This window comes from Oculina patagonica, chromosome 1 (assembly GCF_052425735.1).
Source record: "Oculina patagonica isolate OP01 chromosome 1, crgOcupat, whole genome shotgun sequence".
Classification (NCBI taxonomy): domain Eukaryota; kingdom Metazoa; phylum Cnidaria; class Anthozoa; order Scleractinia; family Oculinidae; genus Oculina; species Oculina patagonica.
The window spans coordinates 18,094,969-18,117,736 of NC_135758.1; the positions used below are offsets into that span (position 1 = coordinate 18,094,969).

The following is a 22,768-nucleotide window of genomic DNA, read 5'->3' on the forward strand; positions in this document are numbered from 1 at the left end:
AAATGTACAGTTTGGGCCTTTTTGGAAAACCGCCATCACGTGGATTCATCAGTCCTAGTTTTACTATAGGTCCAAAAGAATCGAATGAGAAAATGCTACACGAGCCACTGGAAATGACGATTTTGGACCCTTCGGTTGAACACCACCACGCAAATTAAGTGTTATTTTCATTCCAGATCAGACAAAACCGGCCCGTTTGAGACTTGAAATGTACAGTTTGGGTCTTTTTGGGAAACCGCCATCACGTGGATTCATCTTAAATTTCACTCCAGGTCCAAAAAAAAAGAAATAAGAAAGTGCTACTTGAACCACTGAAAAATGACGATTTTGGGCCCTAGTGTTGAAATACCACTACGAAGATTAAAGCTTATTTTCAGTTCAGATCCAGCAAAACCTTCAGTGTTTATTACATCGTTCGTTTGCCATTCTGTTTTTATTTATAAAATCCCGTCCAGTAGATGTATCCCTTAAAACATAAATCCATTTTCCAGACGCAAGGAGAGAAACTTCCACTTTTCCTTACAGCAAGTGAAGATTTTATGTTGAAGACTCTCGTAATTTTGATAAAACTAAATTTACAATTTAAGAGGCAGTCGCCATAATTCCGGTCTGCCGGATTTCGGAACAGTAACACAATTTCCTTCAAACTTTGCCCACGAGTCTATCTTAATTCAAAAGTAAATGAAATCACCTTAGTTTTTGCAAATATCGCAAAATATTTTTTTTATGATTTTTAACTAAAGTGCAGTAGCTTTTTGAAGAGCGATTACTAAGTTCGTTCGCTTGATGAGTGGAACGAAGAGGGTATTGGGGCGAATCATAAACTACGCCAAGAGAACTGGGACGAATTTTTAATTTTCTGTTATTGTTTTGACTTGATGGGAGACTGGAAATGGGACAAACGGTATAGAATTTCCCGATGGTTTCTCCCAACAGAAATGAAAAGACTACCTGAAAACATTCTCCACAACTTTTGAATGAATTTTGCGGAAAATTATTGTTCCATTTGCTTTCCAATCAAGATTTCCGGGATTAATAGTTAATCGGTAAGCACCCCTGGTTCCTTTGTTCGTGACAAATGTTAAGGTGCCCCCTCCTGTTACATCCTTTTCTCAGGCAAGAGTCGCATTTTTTTATGGTTGCCACAGACACCAGTTTTTTTATGGTTGCCACAGACACGAGTTTTCAAAATTCCCTGACTTTTCCCTGATAAAAATCAAATTTCCCTGACCAAAAAAATGCAAAATGTAAGATACAGTTGCAGCATCCAGCCTCCATTTTCCAAAAGAAAAAACATTGCTGAGATCACGTAATTGACCCAAAATATTTCTTCCAGCCTTCAATGGTAATACATCAGCAGTGATATAATTTCAATTCTCCCCGGCTTTTCTTCAATATGTCAATTATCTCTCACTCGAAATAAAATTCACTGTCTTTTCCCTAACCTTAATACTTGAAGAATTTTATTTTTCCTGATCTGTGGCAACCCCGATTTTCACTACCGAACAAGACCTCCATTTTGAACATATCCAGATATGCAATGTTTTTCTCTTAGTTCCAGAGTACACAGTTACTTGTGTCGCTACTCTTTCTTCTGACATTTCTACTTCTGATCTCTTTTGTTTTGGAGGCACTGAATGGGATTATTGCATTTTTGCTATTGTTAAGTTAAATTCACTTAGTTTAGAAAAAATATTTATTTTGCTAAATGACAATTAGTTGTTGTTGCACTACATCATTTAGGGCGATTTACCCTTAATCTTAAGTACATTTAATGACATATTTTCTTCCTCTAAAGTTACTCTTTTTATCACTTTTGCATGGTACCTGAACACACACATAATTATTTAACCACATAAAATCCTCTAACTATAATGAAAGGTAAATAGCAGATTAATTACAAGAGATATTGTGCCTTTTACTCTGGAGAATAAATATTAGTCTTCGACATCTTGGGACCTTTTACTTTCCTCTAAAATGAGTTCTCTTTTACGTGCTTTCAATGCTTTAAACCTCTCTATCATTTCTTTCAATTTAAATTCGAGATTTACCATCTCACAGCTTAGCTCAATGGCGCTCTGAAAGTTCTTTTGACCCGTTCTTAAACATCCAGGGACCAGAATTCCAAACCATTTTAATGGATCTTGTACACAGCCGTTACTGGAACTATCTACTGGCAATTTGTCTTCTTTAGAGAGACTCAACTCCTCAATACCAGTTATTTCATCGTTCACACTGTTTGATTTTTGCGGTTTTCTTCTTCTAAGAACGTTTCTCTCGTCGTCCTTTCCCTCAAAATCAGCTTTTGACGCTTCTATAACCTTTCCAGGTAAGGTTTTCTTCATTTCCAATGTCATACAATTGTCCTCGGACTGGTCTTTAGAATAAGCACCTTCGATGTGAAACAAAGCACAGTCCATTCTATGGCTGTATTGCAAAGCTCCCACGGACTTGTTTCCCATTGAATAACGCGCCTTTGACAAGTTTAAGTGTCCATCTCTTACTGCAGCGTTCAGATACTCTCTCTTCTCCTGAAGCCGTTCAAGATTATCGAAGAATTCAACAGTGAGCTGATCGAGCTGGATACAGATGTCTTCCATCTTGGAATGTACGCGGAGGACTGAGAAGGAGTGTTCACACTCACCCCAGTCCTTTTCCTGACAAGGGACCCAACAATCTCGATCCCAGAGTGACCCCCGGCTCCGCGATCCGTCAGCGGTTGGTCAGCGGTAGGGTCGCCGGGACTCACTCTGGGAAACTGAATTTTAATTCAGTTGCCTACTGGTCCTCACAGAACAATAAAAACCAACACAACAAACCAACACCGGAAACCCTCGAAAAACATTTTTTGTTTTCCATGGACAAATGTTCAGAAGTATCAGCTTAGTTTTGTAAAACACTAAGAACTCGTGATATGACGCTGCATAAATGGAGTATTTTCTAATTCAACCCTTCTCATGGAACTCAAAAGATACCATGAATAAAAAAGGACTTCCTTTAAGCGTCGATTCTGAAAGGAGTTTTAAAACAACAACGACGGCATCACCAAGGACAAGGTCGATTGAAAACTCAATTTATAGTTGACTTACAAATCTCGCTAGAACTACTGTTTTCATTCAAATCTCCGTTCCGGTTGAAAAAAAAAAAAGTAATATCGCAGACAGTGCTCGATTCAAAATAATAACTTATGACGCAGAATTTGAACATTACGCGTTGTTGTTTTGATGAAGAAAAATAATTGTACAAAAATTATAACACACGTGTGCACGTGTTGAGACGCCAAAATGCTAATTACGCCTTTTAAATAGCGTTGACCAGTGTGGCGTTTAACGTCTTTATTAATATCACCGCCATTCGACGACATGCAATCTATCCTGAAAAAATGCGCTGCCAGCGAAAAGCCTTTGAAATATAGGAAAGTCGCCATACAAAAATATGCGAAAGTCGCCAAACAAAACTTTTTATCAACAAAACAATAGCTCGGCCCGTGCGTTGTGCATTATGTAAATTTCTTAGCCGTCCTCTGCAAAACAACAACAGGCACACGCACGCAGTCTTCACAGACGGAATCCTTGAAGTCTAACAAGACCTTTGATTTAAAACAAAATATAGCAGAATGCTCAAGAAAGAGACTAAAGGAAATCAAAACACCAGACGCTCTTTTGTTAAGTCTCTCTTTTGTTCGGAACGCAGAACGCAGAACCGTTATTGTTACTTTTGTTGCTTCGATAGACACCAGTTCAGTCGATACTGTGTTAGAAATAGTTCAACTTTCTCGATTTACCTCCGTTCTGGGAAATTTACTTCCGCTTAGACATAAGGGCATACGCAATAAAAACCGGAAGACAAAGGTTCTACCTGAAATCGCCCTGAAATTGATCTGATCAATAGACCATTTGCATTATGACGTAAAAGCGCAAGGAATTCTGGTAGTTGTAGTTAGGTTCGCGGGAAATTTTGAATCGTCATCAAGCCCGCTTGCCCAAGAAAATCGTGATGGAGGTAAAGAAAATTACTCTCGCCGAAGAAGACGTCCCTGTGGCTTCATTTAAAGCGGAAAAAGCAACCTCTCAGTATAAAACCAAGTCCGTTAAAATGGAAAAAAGTTATGCAAGAAATTGTATATTTGCTGGGTTGCGTTTTGTAGTGAAGTTTCAACGAGTGTTTCCTCCACTCGAGTCCGCGCGGTTATTTAATTAAATTTCTAAAACGTTTGCTTGCCAGGTAGTTTCAAATAATATACGAAGATGCAATATTTTACCCTTTCTAAACATGGGGAAGTACAGTACATGATGTCTACACTCGTAAAAATCTTTGAGGCTAACCATTCGAGTCTCACAAGTAATCGTTCATCAACAAGATTATGGAAATAAAATTATATTTGCTCGCACGGCCCTCGCTCGGACTGAAACCACAACTGCTACTCCACGAGTTGACATTTCCAGCACAAAAACAAGAAAACTTCTTTGTTAAAGAATATTGCAATTACAGTTCTAATTTGACGAAAACAGAAATACAATTTTAAGATAAAAACAAATATTAAATCTGTATTCACCTGCACAGGGTAGTTTGAAAATCCTTTATGATTGACCTTTCATGATTCATCGATGATCGGATGAAGCTCGATTGAACGAGGAAAACTATTTGACTCTTTTCTCTGTCTCGCTGTAAAAATAAATTAAACTGATCTTCCCGCCGAGCAATCATGATAAATGGTAAATTTTCTAAGCTTTTCAGTGAAGAATTAATTCACCTGCGATCGATGGAAACGATCGTTTGTTGAACGTCTAAAAATAGATGGACAAAGTCAATGGCTTGCCTTGCTTTCACTTGATTCCACACAAATTTAGTTATATCCTAGACTCGTTCTTTCAAGCAATCTGTTTCCAGTGCGCGATGTTTTGAAGCTGTGATATTAGGCTAAAATTATTTACGAAGAGAAGTTGTCGGCCGTGATGAATGAATTTCTACCAAGTCAACTCCGCCACACAACGTACACTTACTTGAACACAAACAACATTTGACTGTCTTGGTTAAAACACAGAACTCAGTCAATTTTCATTCCAAAGCTATCGTCCTGTTTTCTATATTTTTAACAGGGAACTGAAAATATAAATGTATAAACAAATTTCGAACTTGGCAGCTCAACTTCAGATCAAAATAAAAGTCCTGGATGTCCACCTTCACGCTTGGCTGCCCTTAGCCAATCATAAGGCAGAAATGTTTTTTCCCGCGAACTTAACTACAACTACCAGAAGTCTTTACGCTTTTACGTCATAATGCAAATGGTCTATTCCAGTTTCCCAGAGTCCGTCCCGTGCCGCTGACCGATTAGACGGACTCTGGGCTCGAGATTGGGGACCCAAAAATTCACAAATTTCATTTCGGAGGGAGGCGATGATTTACCCAAAGTTGTTCAGTGCCAGTGAAATCAAAACAAACAAACAATTCATACGTTTAAAAAAATAAATATGTGACAAACGTTCTTGATAAATGTACAATTGGCAGTAAAATACTTGAATGATTTTTGAGTTATTTTTTCAAAAATAGCTCTTTATAGTCGGCGTGATGGGCCGTGTAATCAGTCAGTCAATCAGTCAGTCAGTGGGTCAGTGAATGATGTTTGTTTGTCACACCAATCAGATTTCAGGTACTATCAGAACCAATCAAATTGTAGTTTATAAGGGGGAAGACACAGTTGTAGTGAACGATTTCGTTCGAAGATTTTAGATTTGTAGGAGGCGGAATTGGTGAGTTGTGAATTAACCCTGGATTAAAAACGTTTTTCGTAACGCTCGCCTGCTTACAACGCACACGACGTGAGCAAAAGGCCTAACACTAACTTGTTATTCGTCTTATTCGAGCGTACGTTTGGAGAGGCTAGCTTTCCTGACCGTAGTAAAAATTACATATAACATTTTCCACAAAGAAGATTTGAAGAAAAATGTTGTCATTACTTTTGCCGCCCGCTTTGCGAAGTTCGTTGGGAAATTGAAAGTTTGTTACGAAGTTGCCAAATAGGTTGTGAGCTTGCGAATCAAATTGTGAGCTTCGATACAAAGTTCCCAACTTCGGCTCGAATTTATTTAAACCTTCTCTAATTATGTTATCAAAAAGGGCTTTGCTACGCTAAACTGTTGGAAACAAATGTCATAAAAATAAAAAATATTTTATGTTCAGCGAGCCGTTAACATGTTGTCTCGAACAAATTTGACTTCCTTGTCACGTCGCGTCGGCTTCGATTAAATCAATTTTACACATGGGTAAACCATCCAGTTTCATCCGGTTTACAAACGCAGAAGACTTGAAATTGAAGACAGTGAAGATTATGCCTCACAGAAATCGTTAAATATGTGTTTTCATACAAAAAAGTTAAAATTTGACCAAATTTCTACATCCATAAAATTTATTTATCGGCAAATAACTTGCGTGATGACTGATGCGAAACGTTGTCTTGCACTTCAAGCTACTTCAACCTTCCTTGACTAGTTCTAAAATCATCGAGTTCAGAAATCGCCATGACTTTCGAGCAACATGTCTTGTTTCTCCTCAACTACCAAATTTGAAAAGTTCAGTCGGGCCGAAGTTGGGAACTTTGTATCGAAGTTCGCCGCAATTTGATTCGCAAACTCGCAAAGTAATTGACAACTTCATAACAAAGTTTCCAATTTCCCAACAAACGTCGCAAAGCGGGCGGCCAAAGTAAACTGAAATCAACTGTAAAACATCTCGTTCAAACATTTAATGAACCGGTATTTTTAGCTCGTGCAAAATGCATATAATTCCGTTTACAAGCCCTATTTCGGTCGACACTGCCGTGGCTCTTTACGAAACGTTTTTCTTATTCCGCTTATAAGCCCCCCGCGGATATAAGCCCCTTATGACCTTTTGAGTTTGTTTGACGTCAAACGTAGAGGTTTGGTACGAAACATATCGCAGGTATTACCAAAATGATTTATTTTTTTCATAATTCGAAAATAATCGCCAGTCCCGCTCAGCCGGGGGTTGCCTGAAAATCAGCTGCGTCCTCTGGTTGGTTACTCCTCAGCAGGGACTTTTGTTAAACTTGAATGGGTCTAAACTTATTTTAATCAGCATTACTAGCATTACGCCAGAGATAGCCAGCCCAATAAAAGAAAACGAAAATACACAAGTTCAGTTTTTAACTTTGTCCTTGTTCCAAAAAAAAAATATTTCAACATTTAGGGTATTTGAGGTCAGATATAGAGGAAAATGAAGCAGCCTGCCTGTAGCTTGCCTCTGATTGGTGAAAACCACAGAAGCATTCATGCAATGTAGTTTATTATGTAAGCAAATTCTAAATCAATAACAGACACAGTCAGTCTGTTTCGTTGTCTTTTGAAGTTACATTGCTTGGAAATGTTTGTTGTGGCAAAAACTCTATAAGGTAAATAACAACTATGTTTTGATATTGGTGTTTAGTTACAAATCAATTTTGCTTTGTCTCTACGAAAGCAAAGCCGGAATTTAAAGGGGTTTTGTACGTACGGCTGAACCACGCGTCAATCAAAAGTGGCTGCGTACACAGATTCAGTTATACAAATGGTTTAAACAATATATGAGAAGCAAGTAAAAGCACCTAGTTTTTCCAAGCATTTTTATTAGCCTTGAAGACAGCGTCTAACGACCTGCAACCGGCCAATTGCAAGCCAGCCGCGACTGTGTTTCAAGGGACATAAGTGTGAGCCGTGATAAGTTTTAAATGGTTGACCGTCAATAACTGGATTTTCGTGCATTTTGTTCGTTGCCCTTCAGTTAGTTGGTTATTTTGTTATTTTGTTTGTTTGTCTGTTGTTTGTGTAGTCGAAAGAACCACGTCATAAAAATATGTTATATAAAAATAATTTAAGTCAATACTCCGCCAAGGGAAGTCTAAAAAACTGTGTAGTTTTCAGTTATAAAATTTTGCGGCGGAATGCTAAAAGATAGCCGAGACATAACAGTGAAACTCAGTCAATAAACCTGTCTATCAACCCTGATTGAAACAAAGAACACAAATAGAGCGAGAAGTTCAATAACTGGTATCCCAGCATGCGAATGGAACACCCGGTGCGACTGATTAATTAAAGACGACCTTGTATTGTCGAATGCTACTGGTGTTCACAGAATGACTTCTTACGGGAAAGCATTTTTAGAGGCAAACTGAATGAAATTTTCGAAAAGTTCCAAGTAGAGGAACTTTCTTTAAAGAAGACAGTAAATGTGCAAAAAAGCCAAAAAAAGCCAAGAGCCTACTATTAGAAGTTATCCATAACCTCCATAACGCAGCTAGTTGATGAAAATTAAAGTTTTCAACATTTCTTGCAGATCAATGAAGACAGTAATCATATTTCTTATCCTAGCTATTGGAATAGGTAAGAAGAACTTTTTACCTAAACTGTTCAGTATGAGCGAGGTTCCTGAAGACAGGACAGGGGTATAAATCCCATTTGTTCCCAGCCAAAATTTTGTCCAAATCCCATTTTACAGCCTTTTTCCCCAAATCTCAGCCCCCTTCTTAACTTTTTGTTTGTGATTTCCCGTCCCAGTATGCCAAATCGTATTATCACATTGAGAAAATAGGCCGAAATCCCAGTTTCCATTTTACCCCTTCAGGCCCCTCATAACTTTAAAGTCATTGTACATTAGTGATGTAGCAAGGTAACAATCGTCAGTAGAATCTAACAATCACTAACACGACAAAACTAGCCGATTCTCTCTATAGCGCGCGCCTGCAGGGAATCATGGTAGTTGTATTCATCAAACCATGCGCGAGACTCAGTAACGATGCTCGGCTATTACTAAAGAAAAATTACTGATTGAGGCTCTAGTAGCCAAATAAAAGCTATAGTTGCGTTCCGTCATGTGAATACAAGACATGATAAAAAATGAATTTACTTAATGTGATGAACTCTATGTTTTTCCCAAGCTATGCTGGCAAAGGTTCAATTTATCCACTAATTGTCAGTATAATTTCGAAACGGTGCGGTGGGTTTATATATGAAAAGGGCGGAGATGCTCGCGTGAAAATTTGAATCAAACCAAGAAGACCAATCTGTGTGTGGTTCGAGCATTTTTTGACCCCTAAAAGATACCAGTTTTCACGCCTGAGCAGTCTAGACCGCCAACACAGTATTAAGGAGTTTTACGTTTCTTTACGTGCAATGCTATACGGACCTTGACGGCCAAAAACATTGGCGTTGTGTCCTAAACGCCCTAAGTGAGACCAAACTCCGTGATTTACACCCCCTACGTGAGACGACGAGCATCATCGTCTCTTTTATATGGAAGTCCTCTCCCCTCCCGCCAGGATTTGAAGACAGCATTGATAGCCTTACAGGGGGGCCTGAAGGGGTAAAATGAAAACTGAGATTCGGGCAAATTTTCATTGGGAAAATGGGATTTGGGTCACGGGGACTAAGAATCATAAAGAGACAATAGAACCGCGAATAGGATTTGGAAAATCAGGAAAACAATAGTTTTGGGAAATGGGGTTAAATTGGGCAAAATTTCGGCTGGGAAGATGGGATTTTATAACCCCCTTCAGGACCCTACTTACACAGCAGACGTCTTCCAAATTACGACACTCCCTTAATTATCGATCCGACATTAATGACATAGACTATAGAGATTCACAAGTAACAACCAATCAGACGCCACACCGATCTTTTTTAGTGCTACGTCATCAGTCTGATAATAGAAGTTTTGGTTAAAACGTCGGTAAATTAAGACTTCATGGGTGATATCGTGTCACAAGTGCGCTGAATTCATATTTTCTTGCTTGGCGTAATTTTCTAGCTTGACTGAAAGGAAAGTACATCACGCTAGTAAAATAGAGAACCCCGTTCTTTTTTCAATTTAATCGCTTTATTTATGTATCATGTATCTTCTAGTTTCTGCTGTTCGTACAAGGAAAAGGCGGTCCATAGGACAGCGTCAAAATGCGTTAAACGCAAATTGGGGTATCGACCAACAGCAACAGCAGCAATACGTTTCCTCGCCCCACCCTGGGTCGTTTGTGCCTGGGTCAAGTTCTCAAAGGAGTGCATCAACGACTACTAATTCAAACCCAGAACTACCTCGCGCACGTGACAGTTACAGCCAAGGATTGCGAAGTGTCACTGCAAAACCAGCTTCGATTGGAAATGGAGCACAACGCTCACAACGCAATGCCAGGGGTATCTCCAAGTCACCTCTGAAGGAAGAAAAAAGTAATCAAATGGCAGCAGGGAAGGTGACTATGAGCAGCAGTCAGAATAATGGAAATTCAGGTATGCAGAAATTCACCTTATTCACAGATAACAAACCTATTATTCGATTTGTAAAGAAGTTGGATGAATGTCAATAAAATTTTAATCCGGTCAAAATAATCACGGTGTTAAATAAGTCCCCAAATAAGTGAAAACACATACATCTTGAAAATCCAATCAGGAATTCAACATTGTTCTGTTCTCTGTTTGGTTAAGAGTCTTGTAAAACGGTCAAAAATATATGTTTTCTCGTAGAAGCAGAGCAAGCACGACTGAAACGTTTGGCCACTGGTCATGACTTTGGTTTAACAGTTCTGCATATCATCCTACAAGCAAATTGGCTTTAATCGAATTCAAAGATGTTTCAGTTAAGAAAACAAATTCGAGTTTTTAACAGCGGCAAAAGTAAGTTACAATCTTTACGCACGAGCCAATATTTTTATTAACTATTTTTTACAGAATCCAAAAGAATTCCTAAATTGGCGCTAAAAGGCTTAAAGAAAAGTACTGCTCCATCTTTGGTACCTGGCTCTAAACGCTCAGTTGCGCCCGTGAAGCTGAATTCGCCAGCGGCTGCTGCCGCTGCAGCTCAAGTGCAAGGCGCTGTGGTGGAGAAAGGAATTGAAGTAATGGGGAAAATGGTCGATAAGCAACTACAGATTATTGACGAGGCACAAGAAAAGGCTGAAAATTTCCTGAAAAAAGAGGTTAGCTTACAGTGAAATCATCGTACTCTTGCACTTTTTTATTTTTCTTTTTGTAGGTTTTCCAATCTGCTTAGCCAATCAAAGAGCCAGAAATCGCACGTGCAGCATATTGTCAGACTAAGCGGCTTTTTGATTGGCCAAGCAATGAGAGATGTCAAAAGTCAATTCAAAAGGCGACAAAACAATGGGTTTTACAGCAAACGCGGTAAATTACTGCACCGAAAAATGTACAGTTTAAACGTGTCTCAGTAATTCTACCTCGCTCTATCTTTATAAAGAATACATGTTGTGTTACAGGATGCCGGTCAGAGAAAAATTTTCTACTAATTTACTGCTGCGTACATACTACTTCAGTGAAGGACATAGGAGATGATTATAACGTGACATCATTCATGAGGATCGGTATTAGCAATCACAAGAGTGGAAATTAATCACGAGCCTAGCTAGCGTTATGATCATAGGCGAAGTGGTCGTAAAGGTATAGAAATCGTAAAATATACATTGGCTCATTAAAAGCGTTATGAGAGGCACGGGTAGCAGTAGATACAACAAAAGATGCCTGGAGCCCATGACTTGAATTAAAGTGATGCACTTTTTATGTCGGTTTTGCAGATAAAGCTTGATATTGTTCCAGACAAAGGCTGGCAGTCAGAGGACATGTTTGTTCCTCCTGGTTATCACATGGATTCGACAATAACAGATGACGCTGGCTCGCCAAAAGAAGCTGAACAGGCAGCGTACACTTACCCAGCAGGCTTAGGGAACGTGTTGATGAACGGATGCTATGGGACTGGGTACAAGGAAGGCGATCCTTGTTACGTGGCTAAGTGGACTCTAGACGCCTGTTTGGTGAGTAAGCAGACTGAGAAGGGACTCGAAAATAGCTACTACGTGTGAGAAATCAGTTCAGCAGTGGGGTAATGGCCCTGATTTGTAAGTGCGATAGACTTTAGATCGAGAATTTTGAGTTCCAGCCGTTGCCTTCAGTTGGCTGTTGTGTTGTGTTCTTTGACAAGACACTTTGCTCTAAAAGTGTCTCTATCGGCAAACTGTTAGCAACCCGACAGAGCGCTGGTTTGTAGGTTATCTGAGATGGAGTAGCATCTCATGGCCATCCAGGCTGAGTACCAATACTACTAGTCGCTTCTTCAGAGACTTTAACCTTTACTTTCGATAGAATGCCAGTGGCGACGAAGAGATTTAATTAATTATTATCTATACCGTACCACCGAGAATTAAACACGGACTGATCACTTGATATCTTTCTTTAATCACCGACAGAACATGATTGACGGCGCGGCATTCATGGGTGTTGGTTTTGATGGGCGTGGTGAGTACAGTCCTGAATCAAGAAAAATGAGCATCGTGCAAAGAAGCTGCGCTGGAAAAGCAACGTAAGACGTTTCATACCGGTTTTATACGCGTTTGTAGTACAAGTAGCCATGCAAGTAACCTTTAATTTCTTTTAGGAAACTCACATTCGTTCATTGACCATTCTATATAGAGAATTTGAGTACTGAACTGTACCAACTTGAATAAAAGAACGACTACCAAAACATCATTGGTAACAATAATTACGTAACTTGATTTTATTGCGAAATTAAAATTGCTTGAAAACGTACATTATTGAAAAGCTTCAGTGTTCGATATAATAAGGCTAGCTTTAAGCGTCACATCTGTTGAATTCTGAGCCATGTTCTTGTGAAGAACGTTTTTTTGAAGACCTTTATATAAGTATATCCATGTCAGTGTTAACTCGAAACGTTTTTCCCAGTTTTCTTTTAATGGTTGGTGATCGACCAAAGTGAGCACGTGTTTTCTTTTACAGAATCACTGGGAGACACTCAATTTATTTTCTGTTCTGTTAGGTACGATGATTACGATGTTCCAGATACAATGAATGTACACGGTATTTACGACACTAAAGCCGGCATGGTGACGTTTGAGAGTCGTTCTGAGTTCCAGTCCCACTTACAGCAGGAGGCCGGGGTATCAGGTTCGTACTTCGGCTTCTACGCAGGCGTTAAATCTGCCTGGGGCGAGTCATCGTCAGGTTCAAGTCAACAATACATGGCCCAGCTAAGCGTCGATATAAACAGGTAAAACAGGCTAATATTTGGTCGCGCTACTTTTGGCGTATATCGCAGACACTGTCGCAGACCAATGTTTAATTCTAAATAGCAATTTTTTTAGAGTTAGACCCACGCTACGGTTTGAACCCTAGCCTTTAGATGCGGCCATGCTGTAGTTATTTCCGAGTCCCTTTTGAGGATGTTTTCTCACCAAGCAGGCGTCTTAGAGTTGCTGATTATCGCCTTATTTCAAAAGCTTGTCTTTTATTTTATCTTATTGTTTTTCACTTTAGGACTCCTGCTTTTTTGAGCACGTTGTACCGCCTAGGCAATGGACACTACAGTTTAATTTTTTGCCTTTCAAATCCTGTTCGTATAGTGGAAGATCCTTTACAACTGATCACCCTTCTATATAATTATTTGTGCAAGACTAGCCATATTAGGCTAGCTTCTGTTTCGTCCGCCATTACGTATGATTCCTCAGCAGATTTTCTTTCACCCTAGGTGGCATTGAAGCTAGCAAATAACTTCATCTTTAATCGTATGAATGCAGAATTATATAAAGGTGATTTAAACAAATAAAATTTCTTTCTTCTCTCATTCGAGTGAGAGGAACGTATGGCAACGAAGCACGCTTGTTTCTTTTGTAGTTTCCAAGGGATACGTTGATTCATAAATCCTCCGTCACCCTTACCGTCAATGTTCTATAATAAAAGGACAATTTGTTACCAACACAACAATGAATGTATTTCAGATATGAAGTCTTTTTGGACGAAGTCAAACCCCATGACTTAAGCCTATCATTTCTAAGAGAATTCATGGACCTGCCTACGTCATACTTCGCTGCTGGAGCACCGCTTAAATACTGTAAGTAATAAAGGGATGTCAAGGATAAGTCTGTTAATTCTTTGCAGCTGCTATAAATTTTTATTTCAATATCAATATTTAAATACCCAGCCCCACTTAAAAGATGGGACTGACTGGCCCACTATGTTGTCTTCTTTGGAAAGACACATAACGCTCAAAGTGCCTCTGTCTACTCAGGAGTACAAATCGGTACCGGCAAAGTGACAAAATGCTGGGAGTAACCTGGCGTTGGACTAGCATCCAACAACCTAAGGGGCTGTACTCCTATTTGCTTTATGTGACGGAAATCGGCATACGCCAGGCTGTGAAGTCAACTCAGCTGACCCGAGTGTGTTTTACTTGCTGTCCAGTTTTTCTTCGAATGATACTCCACTCGGCCATGGCTCGTTGATTAGTGACATTGTTCTTGGAATCTCATAGGTATCTTTAAACAGCTGCCTAATTGCCATTATATCCAATGAATATTAACAATGAGCATCAAAAACCGTCTCGCAGACGTAATTATATCCGTTTAACTTGCAGAGGATTTTATCCAGAGATGGGGCACGCATTATATCAAATCTTCAAAGTTTGGCGGTCAGCTTCAAATTCGCAAGTTCATGGACGCAACCGACGTCTCCAACAAGAAAGAATTCGCCGTAGAAATGGAGATGGAATTCAAAACATTATTTTCAAGCGTAGGAGCCAAGTCAAGCACATCAGGCGGGGAATATGCAAGGAACCAATCCAAAACAACTTCAACAACCATTATAGCCTTGGGAGGAAGCCACGAGGTAGCATCCATCTTGTCAGACGCCTACTCACCCACATTCAAAAATGAGTTCAAAAACTGGCTTGTTTCCATTCCAAAGTATCCCAAGCCATTTTTGTTCCAGGTCGGTGCTATTACAAACCTGCTTAATTTCCGAATGAAAGACTTGTTCCCCCACGAAAAAGTCAACTGGGGTTGTGAGGGTCACGCGGCAAGTTTGACGACGGAGAAGAACGCGAATGGAGATCCCGTAACTTACTTCCAGGCTGTTGGCCCAAACGGAACAATGGTGAAGCACTACTGTATGTTTGACAGTCGGAAGGGATTAGAGGAAGCAATAAAGAGAAGGAGGATCAGTTTGAAGAGGGCCATTGAAGCTTATATGGAAGAGGTAGGTGGATAAGTGATGATTCGTAAACACATTATTAAAACCTGCACGGGAAGCTGCTGTGGATCTTTGCTTTCCATAAGGAATAGGTTTCTTCAGAGTTTAACTCAAAAGGCACTTAAGCTGCCTCTAAATAATATTTCCGTTTAAGAAGAGAGTTGCCGTTTAAGAAAGGCGTTTAATAGAGAGAGAAAGAGGGAAGGGGGGCTTACACAAAATGGGTCTAAAGGAAGAGCTTACGAGGGAGGTGCTTTTAAAAAATAAGTAGAAACGCAATCGATAGTCCACTCGGCTGCGCCTCGTTGACTATTCACTTATAAAAAACTCGGGCTCGTAGTCTAATTGTTAAACATGTCTCATTTTCTTCAACATTTCTTTCTCCGAGGGGAGTAACAGTGCATTTTTTTATTACAGGGACCAACGTCCATTTCAGATTTCAATCTTCCACAGTGCGCCTCACCCGCTCCAGCTGAGGCCCCAGCACAAGCAGATCTACAGAAACGAGCCACAAGTAAACTTGCGCCAGCATGGCAGAAAATCACAAGTGGTCAAAAAGAGTTTCGCGTCATTTTTGACATGAAAAGAGACCTTACTGGCATCGAAGACTACAGTATTCCTCGAAACATGAGCCGCCTTGGGAAGTACACCGATGGAAAATGGCTGACGGGGGAGGAAGACGGCTCGTTCCACTTGTACAATGCCTTTAACAACGGGGGCAGTGGTGATGCTAGGAAACACAAGTTGTCGATTCTTGGTCTGGTTTTGACCTACAACCAGAAATCCGGAGGATTGGAGCTTTTACCCGCTGATTTCGAAGCTTCTAAACAGTTCTTCCCGGATCTGCACGAATTCCTAGCTGGGCGTACTCTGGCCAAGGTTGCCATAGAAACCGAGGCTGTTACTACAAAAGCAAGTAAAAGGGAAAACGTAGCAAATCCTCCCTGTAATGTCAAATGGTCAAATGCACTTCGTTTTGATCCGACGGATAGTGGCGGAAAATGTCTTCATTTCACAGCAGCCACCGAGGGAAGTCTGTTCGTGGTGTTCTCGACCTTGCCAAAGGATAAGTCCTCATGGTACTACACTGAAATAACCCCTGAGAGAGTCGCAATTTATAAGGTAGCACTTAACAACTTTACCTCTGGCCTCCTCGTAACTTCCGGCGCAGCTGGAGACGGAAGAGTTCTTTTTGTCTTTGCGCCGGACGTTTAACTTGATGAAATTGAAGAGAATGGCGAGAGAGAAGTGGAAGGAGGAGAAAGGGGAGGAGTAGGTCAATGGGCTAGATTAAACTGACGCTTGCTTGCTATATAGTTGATAAACTTGCAAACGGCTCACTGCAAGTTTAAAATGTAGCAAAGAAGTGAACTGAAACAGATAAGCTAACCGTACGATTTCAGTCATTAGTTTGTTGATCTAGTTAAAAGCCTTTGGAGATCTTTTCTTATATTTATAACCAGCGAGCGTTGGATAATTTTGCTCGCGTATTTGGCCTTGGAGTCAACCTCCCAGGACGCTGTTTTCCTCTCTCCCCAAGTCTCCCCCGGCCCAAGCTCGAATCCAAGATGGCGCCCACTAGATCAAAATGCGCTCGCTCGGTAAAATGCTCCTGCATTGCAAGCTATTTAATTTACAAATTGAGTCCTTTTTCTATCTCGCCCGATACTTCTCTACAGGGAGACCAATTGAAAACATCAACCACCAACGCTAACGCGCGGGGCCTGGGCGATCCAAGCTTGCTGCAATCCTACTTTGTTTGTGTCACCGAGTCAGAATCGACCACTCTCATTGAATATGGAAAAACACTGGGAACTACAGAGAGCGGTGACATTTACTTAAACATGTTAGACATCAGTGAGCGTTTGAACGTGCGGTTTTACGCCTTTGGAAACGGAGACAAGAAACTTGATGTGATAGACGCTCACATTGTACCACGTGACAGGACCGATGCTGACTGCAAAGGTGATACACATATGGACCTGGAAACGAGGCTTTGTACACAACAGTGCCACGAGGACTGTGATCCACTTCATGGTAAGGACTAAAGACAGCATGGATTGCATGCCTTACGGTGTTGATTCGAGTCTTTTCTCTCCCTTGAATCGACTCAACGAATGTCTATATTCCAAAAGAAGTAACTTAAATGTCAACTTAATGACTACAAGAAATTTCTTTCAAAACATGGCAGTACTACAGGACCTTTGGTGATGCTTCGCGCGTAAAGGAACGCCATTTTGCTTAGTTACTTAGCAAATTCGGCAAACCGCTGGCTCAGTTAATTATCGAAGAGTGTCTTCACTCTCAAATGGTATCGGCTGTTGGCAAGAAATAAGATGAAGACATTGATTAGGCCGCGAGATTCAACGCACTAACCATGCGTGTAGGCTCTCTATCAAACAAGGCGTGTCGTTTAACTCATTAAAATACACTTCAGTTACTGTAATGATTCAAGTTAGCTTCCACGTTCAAAAAATTGCTCCCTTCAACCATACGCTCCTTTCATGTAATTAACGCCCTTGTTTTTGATACGCGCACTTTAAAATAATACTTGCATCTTCCAAAAATGTGCGCTTACGGTTTGTTGTTTGGACAGTTTGAAAATGTTAAGGTAGAAAAATTAAAATAAGCACTAGTCCCTAATAAGCGCTCTATCTGCAATATACGCCCTTCTTTAAGCTGCCAAACTTCAATATGCGTCCTGGGGAAAAATATAATTGACACAGATTCTCAGAAAGTGTCATAACGTAGAGTTAGTAATTGTGTGTTACTATTTATTCTTGCCGAATCGAAGGTTGCAACACAGCATCATCTGGAAATCCGCTGCCCACAGAATGTAACGTGTGCCGTGTTGCTAAGGATCTGGCAACTGGAAAATGTCTGCCAGATTGTAATGAGCCTAACTACTTGACGCCAAACAAGTTTTGCGTGGACAAAAGCCGTAATAATAACTTTTTGTTTTATTGTTATTATTATTACCTGAGAACTTTATAGAACTCTTTTAGGAAAAATTTAATTTTGAACAGCAAAATGTGAATACCGTTCTCTTTTAAAGCCCGCTCATTAATCCTCTCCCTAATAAACCCTCCTCTGGAAGGGAAACATGTCTCCATCTGGAAATATTCCCCCCTCTCCCATATTAAGCTTTTCCCCTTCCCCAGACTTGTGAGAATTTACTACAAATTAAAGCAGCACTAAAACAATACAAAGTTTACTTAATTATTTTTTTTATGTACGCTTACTAGTTCACGGTTTGAAATACGCCCCTTCTGTAATAATCCCCTTCCTCTCAAAAGGTCTCGAAAATAAATAAGGAGGGGTGAGGGGTGAGGGGCGGGGGGGGGGGGGGAGCTTCGAGGTATTTCTAAGATTTGTTTGGTCAATAAAACACTCAGGATTTTAAATAAAGACGGATTATCCATCAACGATAGATCGTCCAATCCTCTCCAATAATTCGCTATCCAGAGGCTAACGTAACAAACAACGATATCCACTGGGAAGCGTTGTCCAGCCTATGTTGTCCAGCCATCTCAAGTCAAATTTCAACTCATTTTTAAAGGAACTATGTCACGGGGATTTCGCACCTTTTGGGCTAAACTGTTCTGAATTAAGCGGTAGGCAACTTTACCCATGAAAAACATTGTCTTTGAACATTTAACAGAAGATATAACCATTATTTGGGAATAGAAATCAATCTTCGGCTATAAATTAAATATCGATTTTTCTGAAGGCGCGTGGAAACAACTTGAAAACGTTGGCTAACGTTTTCAAATTGCGATCCATTTTCATCTGAGCCATCCGGAGCCAAACGCGCTTTTAAACAGTTTTAGTGGTCTAAAATAGCTATTGTTATTATAAAGTGGACCATTTTTTTTAGGTTTCCTACGACACAAATATAAATTTGGGCTGTTCAAAAATCTGTTAAAGTCCATGACATAGTCCCTTTAAGTACGTAGGCGTTGTCCATGGTGTCACCGTCGTCGTCATTGCTACGTACGGTTCATCCTCAAACTATTATTCTGAATTTTTTTTGTTATTTTCAAAGGCACTTTTGACCTGGAGCTTGGAACACACGTTCTCTCTGACAGCTTGCCGTGCGGCAGATCCCGCGTCTACCATTTCTAACCATGTGCTTGTGGCTTCGTTTCTCGGAGACTTACACTGATTTGACTTGGCGAATGATTGAATACCGTGTGCCAGGAACTCGTTCACAGTTATTACAGTTTCGTTGGGGAAAAAACGGTCCCAATCAAATGGGACTGTTCGTGTACCAAGGGACGTGGACTGGGGAATCTTACTTGGTAGAAGACAGGTAGGAAGAAGTGGCTTTTCATATATTTTCAAACGTTGGGTTGCTATAATTAAGGCCCGTTTACACGGGTGGCTTTTGTCGCGCAACTCACTGCAGTTCTTGTCTCGCCGAAGTTGCATCAAGTTTCAAACAGGTTGAAACTAATTCGATATCGCGGTCAGGATGAAATCGCTGCCAGTTTCCAGGCGTGTAGACTAGCGGCGATTTCCTGGGGATTTTATCACCGCGCATTTCGCAGGAGTTACGAATCTGTTTGAAACTTGATGCAACTTCGGCGGGACAAAATTCCATTGGGTTGCGCGACAAAAATCGCTTAGCTTGTGTAAATGGGCCTTTAGCCATTTTGACAGTACATGAAAACCAGTAGAGCGTGTTCCAAGAAAGAAAGAAATTGAATTGCATGAGTAATTATAATGTGTGCTTTATGATGTTTGTTTTAGCCTCGCATGGCAATCGAAAAAAGGGAGGTCCAAAATTCCAAATGAGAAAATCGGAAGAAATTAGGCCATCAGCTTATATTTGTAAGGGCTTGACACTGGAAGAAGTTTTGCGTCTAACCTTTAAGGGGCTTACCTTATTATAGGAAATTAACGAAGCACGTTATTAACGCGAATTTCAAAAATTCGTTTTAATTTTATGCACCTTAATTTACGTCATTGTAAATTTAACTCACACTTTTTTTTAGCACCGTTATTTTTAGACACCCTTATTTTCAGCAAAGTTACATGAAATTTACCCCTCTCGTAACGTTTGTTATCTTCAATGATAAATAGAGAAACCGCTCACTTCTTCTACTTTCCAATGCTAAATGACCATCGCGTTTCTTTTTCCCCATTTACCGGTGTATCCGTTGTTAGACATTTGTATTGTACAGGTAGCTGTTGAAAGTTTTTCGCATAAAGCACCAAATTCGCGCTAATTAAATGCATTTGAACGTACACAATACGGAAAATCGCGTTAATTAAATGCATGCAAACAAAACTTTTCGAAAATTCGCGTTAATTTCATTACGCGTAGATTTTGTTCGCGTTCAGTTAAAATCCTTCGTTATATTCCTATAATAAGGTATTGTCGATTTTTCGATGTCCCACAAAAGCTTTCCTAAAACTATGTAAAAATATTACTCATAATCACGAGTTTTCTTTGTTCACAGAATTACCTCTGCGTCTTTTGAAGATAAAAAATGGCACCATATGTGCGTCACATTTTCAGGAGAGAGCGGGGTCATCTCCCAATATCTTGATGGCATCAGAGCAAAATCGGAAACAGGAATCGCGCAGGAATTCGATGGCGGGGGAACTCTGACCATCGGTGAAACATTTAAGGCACAATCGTATCAGATCACCGGGTTCAACCTCTGGGATAAAATTCTTCCCGCAGCGGAGATTAAGGAGTTAGCGACTTCATGTCTCAAAGGAATTGGGAATGTGAAGCACTGGCTTGAATTTTCCGACAAGGCAAAAGCGATCAGCAATTTAAAAGTAAATGCCCCGTCCATATGTCTCCCTCCGGCACAACGGGCTCCTGTGGAGGAACCCACAGAGTCGTCAAGTCAAAAAGATGGATGATCTGTACCCACTGTAGACATGAATTAGCGTCAGTACACTGAGAATTTAGCTTTGTAAAGCAATGACAAGAATAAAATTATCAGAATGTTAAATGTTTAGCTTGATCTTTGTCTCCATCGTTGGGGTAGGGTTTGGGTGGGGAAGGTGGCCGGAACGTAAAAGAAAAGTAACCTATTTGCAGCAAAAGCATATGACGCAAAAACACCAGCAAGCTAACAAGACCTGCGCAAAATATAAATACAAATGACTTGGAATCAGAAACCCAGTTTCTGTTGGAATATAGTATATGCTAACGGACAAAATAGAGATAAACAAACTGCATGCAAAGTCCACAGAAAACTATGAGAGGTAAGGGCAAAATACAATACAAGAAAAAATACAAGATTATTTTTATTTTTTTCTGAAGCATCTATCCGGTCCGGAATCCGGAATCCTTGAATTTGATTGGCTGTTGACGCGCGTTCCGCCGGTCCAGTTTTTTCCCATCCGGACCGGCTTTGCGAATTTTTTAAAGTTTTGCTCTGCAAAATCGAAATTGCTTCTTACCAACCGTTGTAGATGTAAAAGGACAGAATTACAGTGGAATTAAAGGAATCGAAGTTCTTCAAAAGGCGAGTATTCATTTCTTTATCGACAAAATCGGGTTTTATAATTTAGTTTACCGTTCAGAGTTTGTAGTTGTTTATTTGTGCAGTTCGCAATCATTTTCACGCCATTGCGGTAAGCTGCACCGGTTTTAAACTTCAATTATTCAAAAACTGCCTTGTTAATCAGCCACTTTTTGCCAAAACAAAACAACAGTTGCCATCATTCAAGAAAATGAGATTCTTTAATTAAAAACAGTGAAAATAATTCTAGCAAAATTGTGCCGTACGTCCAAACTACGCAGTTTCATTCAGTTTCATTTTCGCACTGTCTTATCACACACAAAAAAATTCTGCCGGGAATCAACGCAGAGCTTATTAATTCGTTAAATACGAGTGTGTAAAGCAGGGGCACCCATAGATAAGATAGTTCAAAACCACTTAAAAATAGCACCGTTGAACGTATTTTAGTATTAAAACGGTAGATATAAGCATATTTTTACCCCTAAAATTTTTTTATCTGTTCGGATTTCCTAGCTGAAAGTCTAGTGATCCGAATGTTATAGGGATCAAAAATTACCTTTTCGAAAAAATTCCAGCCAGAGAAAGGCTCCGGAAAATTCTAGGAGACCTTTTTAGAGTTAAAATCCGTCAAAAATGAACAATTATACCATTTTTTATATATTCGAAAATCCTAGGAAAGGCAGGCAAGCAAAACAATTTACAATGAATGTTCCGAAAATTCTAGATCTCAAATCGTCTTCCGAACAGATATTTTAACGAAATATTCCGTTGGGTGCCCCAGTGTAAAGGTACAAAAACTGTCTTTCAGTCAGATGTAGTATTTTTTAGTCAGATAAATTTATAATATCTTTCGAACAGGAAGGCCGAAGTCAATTTTTAAGTGTTTAGTTTTATGAATGAGAATGCTTTGACTCGAGTTTACATGTGTGCTATATATAGTACTTCATTTTCTTTCTTAAATCTGTTTAGTGTTAATTTAATATGCTGAACCTTTCTGCGAGTACGTTGTGCTTTAAGCGATACTATTTTCGGAAACAGCATTTTTCGCTCTCGCTAACCCGTCGATCGACTCAACATTGAAATGACGCGCGTATACAAACAAAGATTTTGTGACACAATATTTCCTGGTTTCTTTTTTTAAAACATAAATAAAGTAGGAAAAAAAATAAAAATGTTATTTGCCGGCCTAGGTCGGTCCGTATTGGGAAAAACTGTGCCCTCGGTCTTGAGCACAGTTTTTCCCAATAC

The 22,768-nt window shown here is 39.8% G+C and overlaps 2 protein-coding genes and 1 pseudogene across 3 annotated transcripts; 2 read left to right on the top strand and 1 right to left on the bottom strand.

The window, feature by feature from the left end:
* Window positions 1–1,900: 1,900 nt before the first annotated feature.
* Window positions 1,901–2,771, bottom strand: LOC144660102 (vacuolar ATPase assembly protein VMA22-like). Its single transcript, XM_078520664.1, has one exon. The coding sequence runs from the start codon at window positions 2,598–2,600 to the stop codon at window positions 1,938–1,940; it is 663 nt and encodes a 220-aa protein (XP_078376790.1). The 5' UTR covers window positions 2,601–2,771; the 3' UTR covers window positions 1,901–1,937.
* A 5,513-nt stretch (window positions 2,772–8,284) lies between these two features.
* On the top strand, window positions 8,285–19,217 carry LOC144659866 (uncharacterized; annotated as a pseudogene). The gene is made up of 12 exons (XR_013571979.1): window positions 8,285–8,375; window positions 9,894–10,271; window positions 10,710–10,957; window positions 11,570–11,806; window positions 12,239–12,351; window positions 12,826–13,056; window positions 13,784–13,896; window positions 14,419–15,038; window positions 15,450–16,154; window positions 16,712–17,069; window positions 17,827–17,973; window positions 19,078–19,217. The product of XR_013571979.1 is annotated as an uncharacterized LOC144659866 (transcript).
* Window positions 18,443–20,981, top strand: LOC144660114 (neuronal pentraxin-1-like). The gene is made up of 2 exons (XM_078520673.1): window positions 18,443–19,344; window positions 20,498–20,981. The coding sequence occupies exons 1-2, from the start codon at window positions 19,160–19,162 to the stop codon at window positions 20,910–20,912; spliced, it is 600 nt and encodes a 199-aa protein (XP_078376799.1). The 5' UTR covers window positions 18,443–19,159; the 3' UTR covers window positions 20,913–20,981.
* Window positions 20,982–22,768: the final 1,787 nt, after the last annotated feature.